General features: G+C 47.1%; 1 protein-coding gene across 1 annotated transcript in view; it reads left to right on the top strand.

Moving 5' to 3' along the window:
* The window catches only part of MYRFL (myelin regulatory factor like), a 226,940-nt gene that overhangs the window by 67,598 nt on the left and 141,827 nt on the right, over nucleotides 1-17,515 (top strand). Inside the window, exon 11 of the mRNA XM_075859394.1 lies at nucleotides 2,764-2,964. Coding sequence (XP_075715509.1) covers nucleotides 2,764-2,964 — 201 coding nt within the window. The remainder of the gene's footprint in view (nucleotides 1-2,763; nucleotides 2,965-17,515) is intronic.

Below are 17,515 nucleotides of genomic sequence, written 5' to 3' on the forward strand. Positions count from 1 at the left end.
GGTCATCAGTATAAAAAAAACGGTCTGTGCCTGGACAACCCCTTTAATGTATGGTCCTAGGCCTTGGTGTCTAAATTTGTGTGTTTCTATAGAAGTTGGAAATGGCTGCAGAAGTGATGGGCAAAGATGACTCATCAGGAGAAGTCGCCATACTGGTCTGTGTCAGATGGAGAAGAAGAGAAAATTACTCCCATCAGAGAAGACATCACCTGTGAGTCACTGGATCCAAAGAGTATCTGTCCCCTCTCCTGACATGTCTGTTGTAGGAAATCCTTGTATTCATTATATCTTTGTGTACCCAGGAACTACCGTTTGTTAATGCTCACACAAAAAGGTGTTGTTGACTATAGACACGGCAGAGCGGCGGTGGGGGAAGGGGGCCCAAGTTTGTCTAACAGCTCAGGGCCTATGGTCTACTTAATCCACCACTGTAAATGTGGTAGTATGGGGGAGTATTACTGCACAGTCAGACTACACAGAGCTCACGTGTAGTCTGTAACCATGAGGACATACAGGTCTAAAAAGGAGCTGTAGACACAAGATGGCAGGAAGTTTCCAATTAAGGCTATTTGCAATATTGCTTCAGTTTTCTTTTTCGGTGCATTGGAGTAAAAAAAAAATCGTTGTGAAGCTGCACATACTCTTTAAATAATCTAAAAAAAAATAATGACCATATTTTTCGGACTATAAGACGCACCCAGGTTTTAGACAACAGAAAATAAGAAAAAAATAATTTCATATTTTACTACTTTTACAAAAAAAACTATTTGTTAAAACCAAAAATTGTTCTGAGCGCCATAACTTTTTTATATTTTTTCTATTGAGCGGTGTGAGGGACGAGCTGTAGTTTTTATTGGCACCAGTTTTTAGTACATACAATGTTTTGATCACTTTTTATTTAATTTATTTTAGCACTAAGGTGACCAAAAAACAACTATTCTGGTGTTTTAATTTTAATTTGTTTTACGCCATTCACCGCGTGACTTAAATAACTGTATATAGTAATAGTTCAGACTCTTATGGACGCAGCGATACCAATTTTTTATGTCTTTTTTATTTATTTATTTTCCGTTGTGCTTGGGGAAAAATGTGAAAAGGGTGGTTTTTTGAACTTCTTTTAAATATTTTTTTATTTTTTTTTCCACTCCTGAAAATGTATCTAACTTTTTTTTTACACTTTTTATTAGTCCCCCTAGGGGACTTGAACCAGCAATCATTAGATCGCTGGTACAATACACTGCAATACCAATCGTGTTGTGGGGGGGGGGGGCGTTGTGCTGTCGGAGGGGGAGGGGGCCGTCCCCCTTGGGTTTTCGCATGAAGGACATTTAGGACATTTAGGAGACATGCACAGGAAAAAACACTGCTGTAAAACGCAGCTGACGCTGCATGTGAGCCCACTCCAAACATCATCCCCCTGCTCCATAACGTCCCGGGAGGTCATGGGTCGGGAAGGAGTTAATTAAGGAAGCGGGGTTCCTTCCTGCGACTTATAGTCGGCAGTCGAGTTTTTAGCAAAATTTATTCTTGCTAAAAACTGCGTCTTTTAGTCTGAAAAATATGGTAATTTATTAAAAAACAGTATTATGAAAAGACAACAAGGCAACATTCTAAAATACATTGGGCCTCATGCACAAAATGTAATTTTGCCAATAACAATCAAACAAACAAACAAACAAACAAACAAACAAACAAACAAACAAACAACCAAACAAACAAACAAACAAACAAACAAACAAACCACATGAGCCGGGATCTGATTAGATGCTATGGGCAACAGTGCATGTAAGTTTTTGTGTATAAGGTTGTATGTGTTTTAATTCATCATCATTTTGAAGATAATTTCTTGCTGTCAATGAATGGGAACATTCTCTTCAAAATGTAAGATGCCTTTTAGAGAATACTTTAAGTACAGCACCATTTAAAAAGAGTAAGAAGAGTAAATAAATTTATGTAAAATTAATTTCTTTAAAGGGGTTTTCCCATCAGAGACATTTATGACATATCCACAAGATATGTCCTAAATGTCAGCTAGATATGGGTCCCACCTCTGGGACCCGCACGTATGGCTAGAACGGGGCCCCATAAACTCTGTCCTACCACTCTGTGTTGTGGTTGAATCTTGTGATTTCCAACCATGAATTACAGAAAAAGCGTAGCTCGCTGAGCTACACGGCTTCCGTAACTCCCATAGTAGTGAATGGCGGTTACGGAAGCAGCGAGCTACGCTGTTTCTGTAATTCATGGTCATAAATCACATGATTCAACCACAACACAGAGAAGTAGGACGGAGTTTATGGGGCCCCGTTCTAGAGATAGATGTGGGTCCTGTAGGTGGGACCCGCAACTATCTGACATTTATGACATATCCTGTGGATATGTCATAAATGTCTCTGATGGGAAAACCTCTTTAGTTTTCCTCTTTTAGAAACTTTTTATTGTTACTTGGCCTTACTAATTTTCTAATTTATGTCAAATATTACTTAAGAGTAACAAAATACATAGGGTTAATTAGAACAATCCCAATTTTAAAAGTTCACTTTCAGAATCTACATGTTTATCTCATAGCCCTAGGATTAATATGAAAACAGTATGTGTAACAGTTATTAGCTTATTATCCATGACTTATTCTGTAGTTGATTGACCATGGACTGCATAGCATATATCTACGCAGTCAGCACCTATAGCTCCATAGCCCACAAGCAGTTAAACACAAACTTGTCACGCATTTTGAAAAATATAGTTTTATGCTTTTCGTTTTAGGCATCGAACCCTGGGCAGTTTGAGAATGACAATGATGTCCTGTGGCAGAGAGGGCATGTCCCAGAGACTGTGGTATCTCACGGTCGAGTAGGTATTAACACTGACACACCAGATGAAGCCCTGGTTGTCTGTGGCAATGTAAAAGTGATGGGGACGGTCATGCATCCGTCTGACAGTCGAGCAAAGAGGAACATCCAGGAGGTGAGCCCCAAGGAACTGTTATTCTATTCTGGTCTGCACTGCAGAGTACAAACATCATTCAAGTGGCACATAAGATATGGCTTCTTCAAAACACATCAAAACTGTGACCTATGCAGAAGACCTGAGTAGCAGCCTCATAATGTATTGACTTACAGTATTCCTCCTGCTTTCCGTTTATTTGTCACTATACATAACATTACTGTTTGTTTACATGCATTTCTTAAAAGTACAGATTTGTAGCATATCATACAATACAATACTCAGCAGGGTCTATAATTGCTAGAATGGCTGCCTTTCCAATGTACTGTGCTCCTTCAAGTAACGGTGTGTTCACATCCGTGTTTGTTTCCCTTGAGGGGTTCAGTTTTTTTGACGGAATCAATAGTGTAGTCAACTGCGCTATTAATTCCGTCAAAAGATACTGATACCTTACACAACAATGACAAACAGAAACCATAAGCAACGGAAGCATTACCATTGAAATCAATGCTAATGCAAACGGAACCTATGATTTCCGTTTGTCTTTTCGTTGAGGGGTTCCTCAGACGGAAAGGTCCGACGGAACCAACCCTGATGTGAACAGGCCCTTACAGTATATTCGACAACATATGAAAGAGGGATTCAAAGGGAACCAAAAAGAGAATGACAGTTATGCACTGACCCCTTCAGACCTGTACTAGGCATAACATAGTAACAGTTTATGCCCCTATAACATTGCCAGACACAAGGTGCCCTCTATAAGGCCTCATGCACACGACCGTGTTTGGTCCATGATATACGGACTGTATGTCGGCTGTATTTCCCAGACTGACCACAGTTCAGGGAGCCGGTTATCTATGATGCTAGGAGTCCCTGCCTATCCGCAGGAATACTGTCCTGTACTGAAAACATGATTACAGTATGGGGCAGTATTTCCACGGAGTGGCAGAGGCATAGATAACTATGATGCTAGGAGCTCGGCTCCCTGAACTGTGGTCAGTCCAGAAAATACGGCCGACGTACGGTCCATATATCACGGACAAAACACGGTAGTGTGCATGATGCCTAACTGTTCTAGCCACACTGTGCTGCTGGGGGTCACACAGAATGGCTTTGTAAGCTGCAGGTTATAAACCCCTGATTTAAAATTTAAAAAAATAAAGCAACTTTGGACATGGTTTTGATTCAAAATATCCTACCATGTTGCGTCTACAACTCATATTGAGACCTACTGTTAAGGATCTGCCAGGCACAGCTTCTGTATCTACGCCCATAGGTAATCAGTCTGCACCTGTTTCTATGTCTGTGAGACTGACTCCATCTTCCACCACTCAGGATGGCAGGCTTAGGAGTGGGAGAGCCTATCACAGCCTGGCCAGACGGAGCTAGCTCCCGCCCTCTGTCTATTTATACCTGCCTTTCCTGTTCCTCCTTGCTTGTGATTCTTCTCGTTTGGTTTCCTGGCCCTGCTGCAGCTTCTTGAACTATTTGACCCTGCTTCATATTGACCCTGGCTTACTGACTACTCTCCTGCTCTGCGTTTGGTACCTCGTACACTCCTGGTTTGACTCGGCTCGTTCACCACTCTTGTTGCTCACGGTGTTGCCGTGGGCAACTGCCCCTTTCCCTTGCTTCTGTGTACCCTTGTCTGTTTGTCTGTCGTGCACTTATTGAGCGTAGGGACCGTCGCCCAGTTGTACCCCATCGCCTAGAGCGGGTCGTTGCAAGTAGGCAGGGACTGAGTGGCGGGTAGATTAGGACTCACCTGTTTCCTTACCCCCATCATTACATAATCACAAGCCCATATACCTAGTCTACCCTGGTCCCTCACACTACTATGGATCCCATTGAGACCCTGGCTCAGCAAATGCAGGGTCTCTCCCTACAGGTCCAGGCCTGGATCAGAGGGTCAACCAGCCTGATGCTACCATGGTAGTGCCCCTCACCTCACCTCTTGAACCCCACCTCAAGTTGCCTGACCGGTTTTCAGGGGACAGGAAGACTTTTCTCTCCTTTCGGGAGAGTTGTAGGCTCTATTTTCGCCCCACTCCTCAGGTTCTGAGAGCCAGCGGGTGGGTATAATTATGTCCCGGCTCCAGGAAGGGCCCCAAGAATGGGCCTTCTCCTTGGCTCCTGACGCCCCTGAACTTTCCTCCGGTGATCTTTTCTTTTCTGCTCTCGGACTCATTTATGACGAGACTGACAGGACTGCCTTTGCCGAGAGTCAGCTGGTGACCTTACGTCAGGGTAAGAGACCTGTTGAGGAGTATTGCTCTGACTTTAGGAAGTGGTGCGTAGCTTCTCGGTGGAATGACCCTGCCTTAAGGTGCCAGTTTAGGTTGGGTCTGTCGAACGCCCTGAAAGACCTGCTAATTAGCTATCCCTCTTCTGACTCCCTAGACCAGGTTATGGCTTTAGCGGTACGACTTGACCGACGTCTCAGGGAACGACAACTTGAACGTTTTTGTGTTTTCTCCTCTGACTCCCCCATGATGCCTCCCGAGGTTCCGTTGCTTCGTTCTTCCACGGAAGACTCGGAGGTACCTATGCAACTCGGGGCCTCCGTGTCCCCCCAACAACGTAGAGAATTCCGCAGGAAGAATGGTCTCTGCTTCTATTGTGGGGATGACAAGCATCAAGTGAACACCTGTCCTAGGCGTAAGAATAAGCAGCCGGAAAACTTCCGCGCCTAAGTGATCATCGGGGAGGTCACTTGGGCGCACAGGTATTTCCCGTAAATATGAAATGTAATAAAATCTTGCTTCCCTTTCAGGTCTCTTTTGGTGGTAGGTCTGCTACCGGCAGTGCCTTCGTGGATTCAGGGTCTTCTGCTAATATCATGTCTGTGGAATTTGCTATGTCTCTAGCTATGCCTTTGATTGATTTGCCTAAACCTGTCCCGGTAGTGGGTATCGACTCCACTCCTCTTGCTAATGGTTATTTTACACAGCATACCCCTGTTTTTGAACTCCTTGTTGGTTCCATGCATTTGGAGCAGTGCTCTGTACTGTTGATGCAGGGATTATCGTCCGATTTGGTTTTAGGCCTTCCCTGGTTGCAGTTGCATAATCCCACGTTTGACTGGAATACTGGGGATCTTACCAAATGGGGTAATGAATGCTTGACGTCATGTTTTTCTGTTAATTCTATTTCTCCCCCTGAGGAGGTGAACACGCTACCTGAGTTTGTTCAGGACTTCGCTGATGTTTTCTCTAAGGAGGCCTCCGAAGTGTTACCTCCTCATAGAGAATACAATTGCGCTATCGATTTGGTACCAGGAGCTAAGCTCCCTAAGGGTAGGATATTTAATCTCTCTTGTCCCGAACGTGAAGCCATGAGAGAGTATATCCAGGAATGCCTGGCCAAGGGTTACATTCGCCCCTCTAGTTCTCCGGTAGGTGCTGGCTTCTTCTTCGTAGGGAAGAAGGATGGTGGTCTTAGGCTATGCATTGACTACCGTAACTTGAATAAGGTCACTGTAAGGAACCAGTATCCCCTTCCTTTGATTCCTGATCTCTTTAATCAGGTTCAGGGGGCCCAATGGTTCTCTAAGTTTGATCTACGGGGGGCGTATAACCTTATCCGCATCAAAGAGGGGGATGAGTGGAAGACTGCGTTTAACACGCCCGAAGGTCATTTCGAATACCTCGTCATGCCCTTTGGGTTGTGTAATGCTCCCGCGGTCTTCCAGAATTTCATAAATGAGATTTTAAGAGATTACCTGGCGGTATTTCTTGTAGTGTACCTTGATGACATACTTGTGTTTTCCAAGGACTGGTCCTCCCACATTGAGCATGTCAGGAAGGTGCTCCCGGTCCTTCGGGAAAACAAACTGTTTGCGAAGACTGAAAAATGTGTGTTTGGGGTGCAGGAGATACAATTTTTGGGTCAAATCCTCACTCCTCATGAATTCCGCATGGACCCCGCCAAGGTCCAGGCTGTGGCGGAATGGGTCCAACCTGCCTCCCTGAAGGCGTTACAGTGCTTCTTGGGGTTTGCTAATTATTACAGGAGATTTATTGCTAACTTCTCGGTCATCACTAAGCCTCTTACAGATCTCACTCGCAAGGGTGCTGATCTCCTCCGCTGGCCTCCTGAGGCTGTCCAGGGTTTTGAGGTCCTTAAGAATTGCTTTATCTCGGCCCCGGTGCTGGTTCAGCCCAACCAAATGGAGCCATTTATCGTGGAGGTTGACGCGTCCGAGGTGGGAGTGGGGGCTGTCTTGTCCCAGGGTACCAGGTCCCTCACCCATCTCCGTCCCTGTGCCTACTTCTCCAGGAAGTTTTCGCCCATTGAGAGTAACTATGATATTGGCAACGGCGAACTCTTAGCCATTAAATGGGCATTTGAAGAGTGGCGCCACTTCCTGGAGGGGCTAGGCACCAGGTAACGGTCTTTACCGACCACAAGAATCTGGTTTTCCTAGAATCTGCCCGGAGGCTAAACCCGAGACAAGCTCGATGGGCGTTATTTTTTACCAGGTTCAACTTTTTGGTCACCTATAGGGCTGGGTCTAAAAATATTAAGGCTGATGCACTGTCGCATAGCTTCATGGCCAGCCCTCCTCCGGAGGAAGATCCTGCTTGTATTTTGCCTCCAGGTATAATCATTTCCTCTTTTGATTCTGATTTAGTCTCTGAAATTGCTGCTGATCAAGGTTCAGCTCCCGGGAACCTTCCTGAGAACAAGCTGTTTGTTCCCCTGCAATTCCGGCTAAGGGTACTTAGGGAAAATCATGACTCCGCACTATCTGGTCATCCAGGCATCCTGGGTACCAAGCATCTCATTGCCAGAAACTATTGGTGGCCTGGGTTGCCTAAAGACGTTAAGGCCTACGTCGCCGCTTGTGAGGTTTGTGCTAGGTCCAAGACTCCCAGGTCCCGACCAGCGGGCTTACTACGTTCTTTGCCCATTCCCCAGAGACCTTGGACCCATATCTCCATGGATTTTATCACCGATTTGCCTCCATCTCAAGGCAAGTTGGTGGTGTGGGTTGTAGTAGACCGCTTCAGTAAGATGTGCCACTTTGTGCCCCTCAAGAAACTACCCAATGCTAAGACGTTAGCTACCTTGTTGGTCAAACACATCCTGCATCTCCATGGTTGTCCCTGTCAATATTGTTTCTGACAGAGGGGTACAATTTGTTTCTTTGTTTTGGAGAGCCTTCTGTAAAAAGTTGGAGATTGATCTGTCCTTCTCCTCTGCCTTCCATCCTGAAACTAATGGCCAAACCGAGAGGACTAATCAGTCTCTAGAACAATATTTAAGGTGTTTTATCTCTGACTGTCAATATGATTGGGTCTCATTCATTCCCCTCGCAGAGTTTTCCCTTAATAACCGGGTCAGTCACTCGTCAGGGGTCTCCCCCTTTTTCTGTAATTTTGGGTTTAATCCACGGTTCTCCTCCGTTTCACCTGGTAGTTCCAACAATCCCGAGGTAGAGGTCGTTCATCGGGAACTGTGCACAGTCTGGGCCCAGGTTCAATAGAACCTAGAGGCGTCCCAGAGCATACAAAAAACTCATGCAGATAGAAGACGTTCTGCTAACCCCTTGTTTATGGTCGGGGATCTAGTGTGGCTATCGTCTAAGAACTTGCGCCTTAAAGTCCCGTCCAAGAAGTTTGCTCCCCGGTTTATAGGGCCGTACAAGGTCATCGAAGTCCTCAATCCTGTCTCCTTCCGACTGGAGTTGCCCCCATCTTTTCGAGTACACAACGTGTTTCATGCCTCCCTCCTTAAACGCTGCTCCCCGTCCTTGGCTCCCTCGAGGAAACCTCCTGTCCCCGTTCTCACCCCTGAGGGGGTAGAATTCAAGGTGGCCGAGATTGCGGACAGCAAGATGGTCAAAGGCTCCCTCCAGTACCTGGTCCATTGGAGAGGATACGGGCCTGAGGAGAGGACTTGGGTACCCGCCCGGAATGTTCACGCTGGGGTATTGGTCAGGAGGTTCCACCTTCGTTTCCCCAATAAACCAGGTCCATCTGGAAAGGGTCCGGTGGCCCCTCATAAAAGGGGGGGTACTGTTAAGGATATGGCAGGCACAGCTTCTGTATCTACGCCCATAGGTAATCAGTCTGCACCTGCTTCTATGTCTGTGAGACTGACTCCATCTTCCACCACTCAGGATGGCGGGCTTAGGAGTGGGAGAGCCTATCACAGCCTGGCCAGACGGAGCTAGCTCCCGCCCTCTGTCTATTTTTACCTGCCTTTCCTGTTCCTCCTTGCTTGTGATTCTTCTCGTTTGGTTTCCTGGCCCCGCTGCAGCTTCTTGAACTATTTGACCCTGCTTCATATTGAACCTGGCTTACTGACTACTCTCCTGCTCTGCGTTTGGTACCTCGTACACTCCTGGTTTGACTCGGCTCGTTCACCACTCTTGTTGCTCACGGTGTTGCCGTGGGCAACTGCCCCTTTCCCTTGCTTCTGTGTACCCTTGTCTGTTTGTCTGTCGTGCACTTATTGATCGTAGGGACCGTCGCCCAGTTGTACCCCGTCGCCTAGGGCGGGTCGTTGCAAGTAGGCAGGGACTGAGTGGCGGGTAGATTAGGGCTCACCTGTCTGTTTCCTTACCCCCATCATTACACCTACACTATATTGACTAATGTGCATGCTCCTCCTAATTATTGAGTTCAGGTATTTCATCCACATCCATTGCAAACAGGTGCATAAAATCAAGCACATAGCCATGCAATCTCCATAGACAAACATTGTTCGTAGTATGGGTTGTAATGAAGAGCTCCGTGACTTTAAATGTGGCACTGTTATAGGATGCTCAACTCCATATTAATGCCCATGGTTTTGGAATTAGATGTCCAACAAATTCATATAGGTGTGGTATGTGTTTCCATACTACAAACAAGCCTTGTGTAGTCTCATCATCTAATCATGTTCTTTTCTAGCTAGACCCTACTTCTTGTTAATATAAATATGGTGATATGGGGGAGTATTACTGCACAGTCAGACTACACAGAGCTCACGTGTAGTCTGTAACCATGAAGACACACAGGTCTAAATAGGAGCTGTAGACACAAGATGGCAGGAAGTTTGTAATCAAGACTATTTGCAATATTGCTTCAGTTTTTGTTCAGCTATTGTAACTCGAAACCACATTCAACATACGATCCAACAGACCGTCTGTGGCACGTGTGATTAGCTAGATGATCCAGACAATCAGTACGGGCATTTTACTGGTAAAACACCTTTTTTACTGAAGTGCATGCCCAAATTGACTGTCAAGTAGTGTCTCTCTACAGCACACTACAGTACTAATGCCCTCTAGTGCTCTTTACCAGTGCCAGGATAAGTTGCCCCTTTGGACAACAGGTTACGGCGGCTCCATGACGAGGGATAATGGAGTGCGGTCTTGTCTTACCTTACCTCCCACTACTGTACCAATACACACCCTGCATCCTCCACTTACCATACCGCTAGTAGTCCAATAAGACAAAGAGACTTTTGCTTGGAATAAATTGGCCACAGCAGCCATTTTATTAACAAAACAAAACAATACAATTCCACACATTAATACACAGGAATTGATTAACCACAATTTACATAACATTGGGGAGGGAGGTCCTTGAAGCTCAGGAAAGAGGATCTGGCACCAATCTGCCTATACAATTGTAATTTTACCCCCAGCCGTCCAAAACACAGGCTCAGGGGCACCGTGACCAACCACAGATGGCTAAAAGTCACATGTACCTACTCCTCAGGACACCACCCAGCAGGAGCCCAAATCCACCAGATCCCCCAGAACATAATTTTGGGAGGGACCATCCCTACTATTAGTTCCTCCCCCACCAAATTACGACCTACTCCAAGGACCACCAAACCCGCCACAGCGAGCATATCTTGACTCCCTCAAGTATGCGAGTTCCCCAACAACACCAAGTCCCGCTCGATTCCTTCCTGAATCCTCAATACCCACAGATCCACACCCACTGCATTCAAGTGCACACCGTCCGCCAACCAAAATTTACCCACACCATCCTCAAAATCCACATGATGCACAAACACTCCGCCATTCCTTGCCACAAATGCAGACGCTGCCTAATTCACCTTCACCCGTGCCCTATTGATCGCTGACACAGACCTGATGCCCCTCCATGATTTCCGCAGCATGATTTCCGACCATACCACCACCACCCTTGGAAAGATGGCCCATAGCCGCAGGAGATCGAATTGTATGTCCCGAATCAGCTCCCCAAAAAGGACGGACGCCTAGGTAATTTCCCCTAACATGCAGTAGCAAGACATCTGGCACCCTGTCCAACCCTGCCGAGTGATTGAACTCCATCAAAACCCTTGCACACGACATGCCCCAGAACCCCAGCAACGTGGCTACCGGTCTACCTAATCCCAGCTGGCGCTTGTCCGGCCGAACGTCCGCCCACATCGCCCCCCAATGGACATATGAGTGCCCAAAGATCCATATCAGGCACGGGGGCTGGTCTGAAAAAGAATGCAGACAACCGTTAGGCATGAGCAATAACAAAAGCCTCAGGCACGACCCCCCCCTTCCCCCTCCCTTATGCAAGCAAGTGTGGACGCACATATGTTTTATTTCGACACAATTCCCACCTATATGACGTACCACTTCCGGTGCCAACCCCCAGCTGGCTGCCTCCATGGCTGCCCCAATTTGAAATGAATGTGGCGAGTAAGATCTAGCCTCTAGGCCCACGTACCGCAGACACCTTTGAAAAACAGCCGTGAACTGAAAACAAGACATAAACCCCCTTGCAGCTGCATTACATCCTCCCTTAACACACACCCCGGTCGTGATCTACTTGGCGACACCAGTTCCCCCACCCTAAGTGCCCCAAAAAATGCCCAAGAGAAAGCCAATCTAAACAAAACTCATCCCACACCCTGTCCACTGCCGATGCCAGTTGTTCGAGCAACGCAAATGACACTGGGCGACGCCGATCAGACACCACCCGGCCCCGTCTAAACCCCCTCAGGGCCTGGCCAACTAGAAAATCATTTGTGACTACCCGCTGTCCCCGCCATTTGCAACCAAAAGCCAAGGTCACCACAAAGCTATACACCTTCGCGAGCGACCAACTCGCAGCCGACACACGGCCCAAAAACGCAAGCAACACAACCATCCAGTCATCATCCGTTACCACCCCATCCATCTCATTCAACCACTCCTTCCAAACTGCCTCGTACCCTACCGACGTCCCTGGAGCCAATGATGAACGGATCAGCCGATCCGCTCCCTGCAGACCAGATCCCACACCCTGCAGACCAGATCCCACAAGTGTGCTGGACAGACGAGCCCCTCTGCCTCCGCTTCTGGGGCCAACAGTTGGAACCGATCCCACTGTAACCGAGAGAGAGAATCCGAAATTGAGTTGTTGACCCCTGGTACGTGCACTACAGTAACCCACGCATTCAAAGACAAACACAACAAGACTAGATGTCGCAACAAACAAACAACAGGGGGAGACGCCGCCGAAACATTGTTAATTACCATCACCACCCCCATATTGTCACAGTGAAACCGCACCTTGCTGATCCTGAACCACTCCCCCCATATTGTTACCCAGAGGCGTAGCTAGGTTCTCCAGCACCCGGGGCAAAGATTCAGTTTGGCGCCCCCCCCCAACCTCTTTCCCGACATCTCCTTCCCCCTCGCCGTGTTTCTTTTCTCTACCAATTGACGTGTCATTTCTTTTTATGTAACGCGAGCATAAAATTATTTGTACATTTCACAAGCAATATGGTTCTATACACAACACCAGAACCAAGCTCAGTACATATATACAGCCCCTGAACAAATACAGCTAAATTTAGTGCAACCCCTGCCGTATGGGTGTGTACGGCGTAAAACTACAGCTCCCAGCATAGCCCGAACAATGGTAAGGATATGCTGGGAGATGCCGTTTCACAAAAAATAAATCCTATCATAATCATATCACCCATCATCTCGCTGCAGATCATACAGTGACTACAGTGCTGATTAGAGGCAGAATAAACATTTACATTAAGTGACTCACCGGTGACGTCTCAGATTCTAGTTCTTTTTCTCCATCCGGTCCAGACCTCTATGGTGGCTTCTCCCGGTCACAGCCCATTTCTGCAGTTTGCCGCTCACATGTCTTCAGCTTCTCACTTTTCCAACATTTCTGCACCTATAAATAAAGATAAAGTTCTCATTATACCACACACTACACCCCTAAATATAATAGCGCCATACACTGCACCTCTAATTATAATAGCACCATACACCGTGTCCCACACACACACTGTGCCCCCTGTAGATAGTGCCCGCCATAGAGCCCCTGTAGATAGTGCCCCCATATAGACCACCCCTGTATATAGTGTCCCACAAATAACTCCCCCTATAGTGCTCTACAGATAGCCCACCCCTGTATATAGCCCCCTGTAGATATAGCCCACCCCTGTATATAGAGCTCTACAGATAGCCCAACCATGTATGTAGTCCCCCTGTAGATATAGCCCACCCCTGTATATAGTTCTCCGCATATAGTCCACCCCTGTATATAGTGTTTCCCAGATAGCCCACCCCTGTATATAGCCCCCCTTGTACATATAGTCCACCCCTGTATATAGTGCTCCACTAGATAGTCCACCCCTGTATATAGTGCTCCACAGATAGCCCACCCTTGTATATTGTATATACAGGGGTGGGCTATCTGTGGAGCACTATATACAGGGGTGGACTATCTGTGGAGCACTATATACAGGGGTGGACTATATGTACAAGGGGGCTATATACAGGGGTGGGCTTTCTGTGGAGCACTATAGGGGGAGCTATTTGTGGGATACTATATACAGGGGTGGGCTATATCTACAGGGGGACCATATCTACAGGGGGACCATATCTACAGGGCTGGGCTATACACAGGGCTGGGATATACACAGGGGGGCTATATCTACAGGGGTGGGCTATACACAGGGGGGCTATATACAGGGGTGGGCTATATACAGGGGTGGGCTATATACAGGGGGAATATATCTACAGGGGGCTATATCTACAGGGCTGGGCTATATACAGGGAGACTATATCTACAGGGGGGCTATATACTGGGATGGGCTATCTATGGAGCACCATATACAGGGGTGGGCTATATCTACAGGGGGCTATATACTATATAGCCACCCCTGTATATGGTGCTCTATAGACAGCCCACTCCAGTATATAGCCCCCCTGTAGATATAGTCCTCCTGTAGATATAGCCCCCTGTAGATATAGCCCAGCAGATATAGTCCCCCTGTATATAGCCCAGCCCTGTAGATATAGTCCCCCTGTATATAGCCCCCCTGTAGATATAGTCCCCCTGTATATAGCCCCCCTGTAGATATAGTCCCCCTGTATATAGCCCAGCCCTGTAGATATAGTCCCCCTGTATATAGCCCAGCCCTGTAGATATAGTCCCCCTGTATATAGCCCAGCCCTGTAGATATAGTCCCCCTGTATATAGCCCAGCCCTGCAGATATAGTCCCCCTGTATATAGCCCCCCTGTAGATATAGTCCCCCTGTATATAGCCCCCCTGTAGATATAGTCCCCCTGTATATAGCCCCCCTGTAGATATAGTCCCCCTGTAGATATAGCCCAGCCCTGTAGATATAGTCCCCCTGTATATAGCCCCCCTGTAGATATAGTCCCCCTGTATATAGTCCCCCTGTATATAGCCCCCCTGTAGATATAGTCCCCCTGTAGATAGCCCAGCCCTGTAGATATAGTCCCCCTGTATATAGCCCAGCCCTGTAGATAGACACCTCCCGTAGATAAAGGCCCCCCCGCAGATACAGCCGCACATTTCTATTACAATGAAAAAAAAATAAAAATTCAAACTCACCTTATTCCCGCTCCCACGCCGTCCGGCAGCCATGGAGACCTGCTCTCTTCTGCGCAGGTCTCCAGGGGGTTGAACGCGGCATCTATGAAAGGCGCTGATTGGCTGGGCAGGATGACTTTCCCTGCCAGTCAGTCAGCGCCTTTCATCTACGGAAGCGTCACTGGTACAAAAGGTACCAGTCGCTTCATTCGTGGAAAGGCGCTGATTGTACCTGTGTCCTTGCGACACAGGTACAATTATAGTGCAGGAGGAGGGGGCGCTGGCGCCCCCCTCTGAACTGCGCCCGGGGCACATGCCCCGCTTGCCCCCCCCCCCCAAGCTACGCCCCTGTGTTACCGCTACGACAATGGGAAACAACTCCAGGAAAGCCAGGTTATGAACCCAGCCCTCCTCCACCCAGGTGTCGAGCCACCGACCCACACACCACTGCCCCCCCGCAGTAGGCGCCGAAACCCACGCTACCAGATGCATCGGTGAATAAGTTCCAATCAAAACTATTATTTATTTTTTTAACAGAAAGTATCAAGTTATCTATGATGTCGAGTGCTCACAGTCTTCCATTCCTGAGGAAGTGTGGAGTATGTGTTGGCCCTTCCAACTCTATGAATATTTTCAGGAAACGGAATATTCCATTTCTGTAACAGTGCTAATCCTTCTTCCACAGACGCGGCAATAGCAAATGTTCCATTATGTGTTATCAGCAATTTTGTCAGAAAGCCCCATTTATACTTGATATTCTCATCACGCAGGATTTTCGTAATTTGGGAAAAGTTCCTATGGGCTTGAAGAGTGCCCGCTGAGAGGTCCGGAAATAGAGAAATATTATTAAAGGGAGGTGGGAGCGAGCCGGTTCTTCTAGCCTCATACAATATTCTCTCTTTAATATGGAAGAAGTGTATTCTAGCCAACGTGTCTCAAGGGCGCCTTTTCTGGTGCTGCTTTGGATTTTGGTAGTCTGTGGGCCCGGTCTATTATCAAATCCAATTCAGAAAGTGATGGTATTATGGCAAGGAATAGGGAGCCAATTCTGTAGCTGGTATCTCCTCTGCTATACCTCGGATTTTAATATTGTTACGTCTTGATTGATCCTCAGTAGCTGTAGCTTTATGTTTGAGCCAGACAACCTCATTTTCCAAAGCTTTGTGGGCGTCCACCAATTTGTTATGGGCAGTTGTAAAATCTCCCATCTTGCGTTCTACTAGATCAGTACGCTCACCCAGGGCATTAACGTTAGACTGCAGTTTACTAACCAGAGATGACACACTTTTGTCTATGCCTTTTTGTAACAAGATTAGCATTCCTTTTAGTGTGTCTACAGTAATGGGAGCGTCGGAGGAGGGAAACTGGTTAATATCACAAGATTCATCCGTTATTAATTGTGACAACTTAAATTCATCCACCCTTGAGGACTTTTTACGGGCAGGGCTTTTGGTTGCTGGAGAGACCAGGGGGGAGAACGAATCCCCACTTAATACCCTGTCCCCATTTGTTGTTGAGGGAGAACCAGAGGCCCTTATCTTCAGATGGAACTTCATCTTGTGTATGGACTCGTGTAAATATGCTTTCAGGCTTGCTCACCCCTTCTTGTAAGTCACCAGAGATTCCTGGCACTGAAATAGCTTCTTGGGAGAGGGCTGAGCTAGCGAAATATTCTGTCAGCTTCCTCGGGGCAGTTCTACCCTTACGTTTAACGTTTAGTCATCTTGACTACCCTTTTGGTTATAGGAGAGCTGAGGGAGAAAAAAAAAAAGAAGCTAAACAGAGGCTCCCACAGGTAATACAAATCTAACCAGCGCAACTTTATAGATCTCCAATCTCCGAATACATACAGATTAAATACGGTAGGGTACAGTTGAGTACGATAGGGAAACTGTTAAAGACAGTTCTTCACGGTTTGACGTGACTAAGCACAATTGAAAACGGACAGTTTGTAAGATACAGTCACTTTATAAAACTTAGTAAGACTTTAGAGCATACTACCGGATCGCTTGAGTTCAATCCTCCTGGAGTAAAACGATACACGATTACAGGGCACAGCACAGCCAGGCACAGCACGACACACCAAGGCACTGCAAGGCACGGCAAGTCACGGCAAAGCACAGCAATGCAGAGCACAGCACAACAACAGCAAACTGCAGGTAAGATCTATTCAGACGCCGAGACACGTGGTTTCAGAAGTCCGCCTCCCCATCAGTATGCAGCTGTTCGTCGGACCTTGCACTATCCTCCCTGTTGACAAAATTTCCACAGGAGGTGTCTCCGCTGTCCTCTCTCTTCACAACCCCCTCTCTCCAATACACCACCTCAGCAGACCGACAGTCCAGCACTCCAGCATTCCAGCAAAACGCTATGGAGCTGGCTAGCTCATACGGCAGCCATCACCTCAGCGGCTAGGCTCCACCCCCAGAATTGAAAACTCAAAAAATCAAAACTATTAACCACCGGTGCCATCATAACTGATCAGCCATTGTACTGGTCCAGAAACTCTGACCACACCTTTAAGTTGTCCCGATGTTCCCTGACTAAGCGGACAAAATGATGAGGCGCCCGCCGTAGCTTGCACCAACCGCCTACAAAATATCCTACCCATGGGCATAATCTGACATGCAAAATTAAGCTTCCCCAGGAGAGATTGCAGGTCCCGCAGCTTGATTTTCCGCACGTGCTGCGTTTTTCCCACAAGCAACTTTAAAGAGGCTCTGTCACCAGATTTTGCAACCCCTATCTGCTATTGCAGCA

The sequence above is a fragment of the Rhinoderma darwinii genome, chromosome 3 (assembly GCF_050947455.1).
Source record: "Rhinoderma darwinii isolate aRhiDar2 chromosome 3, aRhiDar2.hap1, whole genome shotgun sequence".
Classification (NCBI taxonomy): domain Eukaryota; kingdom Metazoa; phylum Chordata; class Amphibia; order Anura; family Rhinodermatidae; genus Rhinoderma; species Rhinoderma darwinii.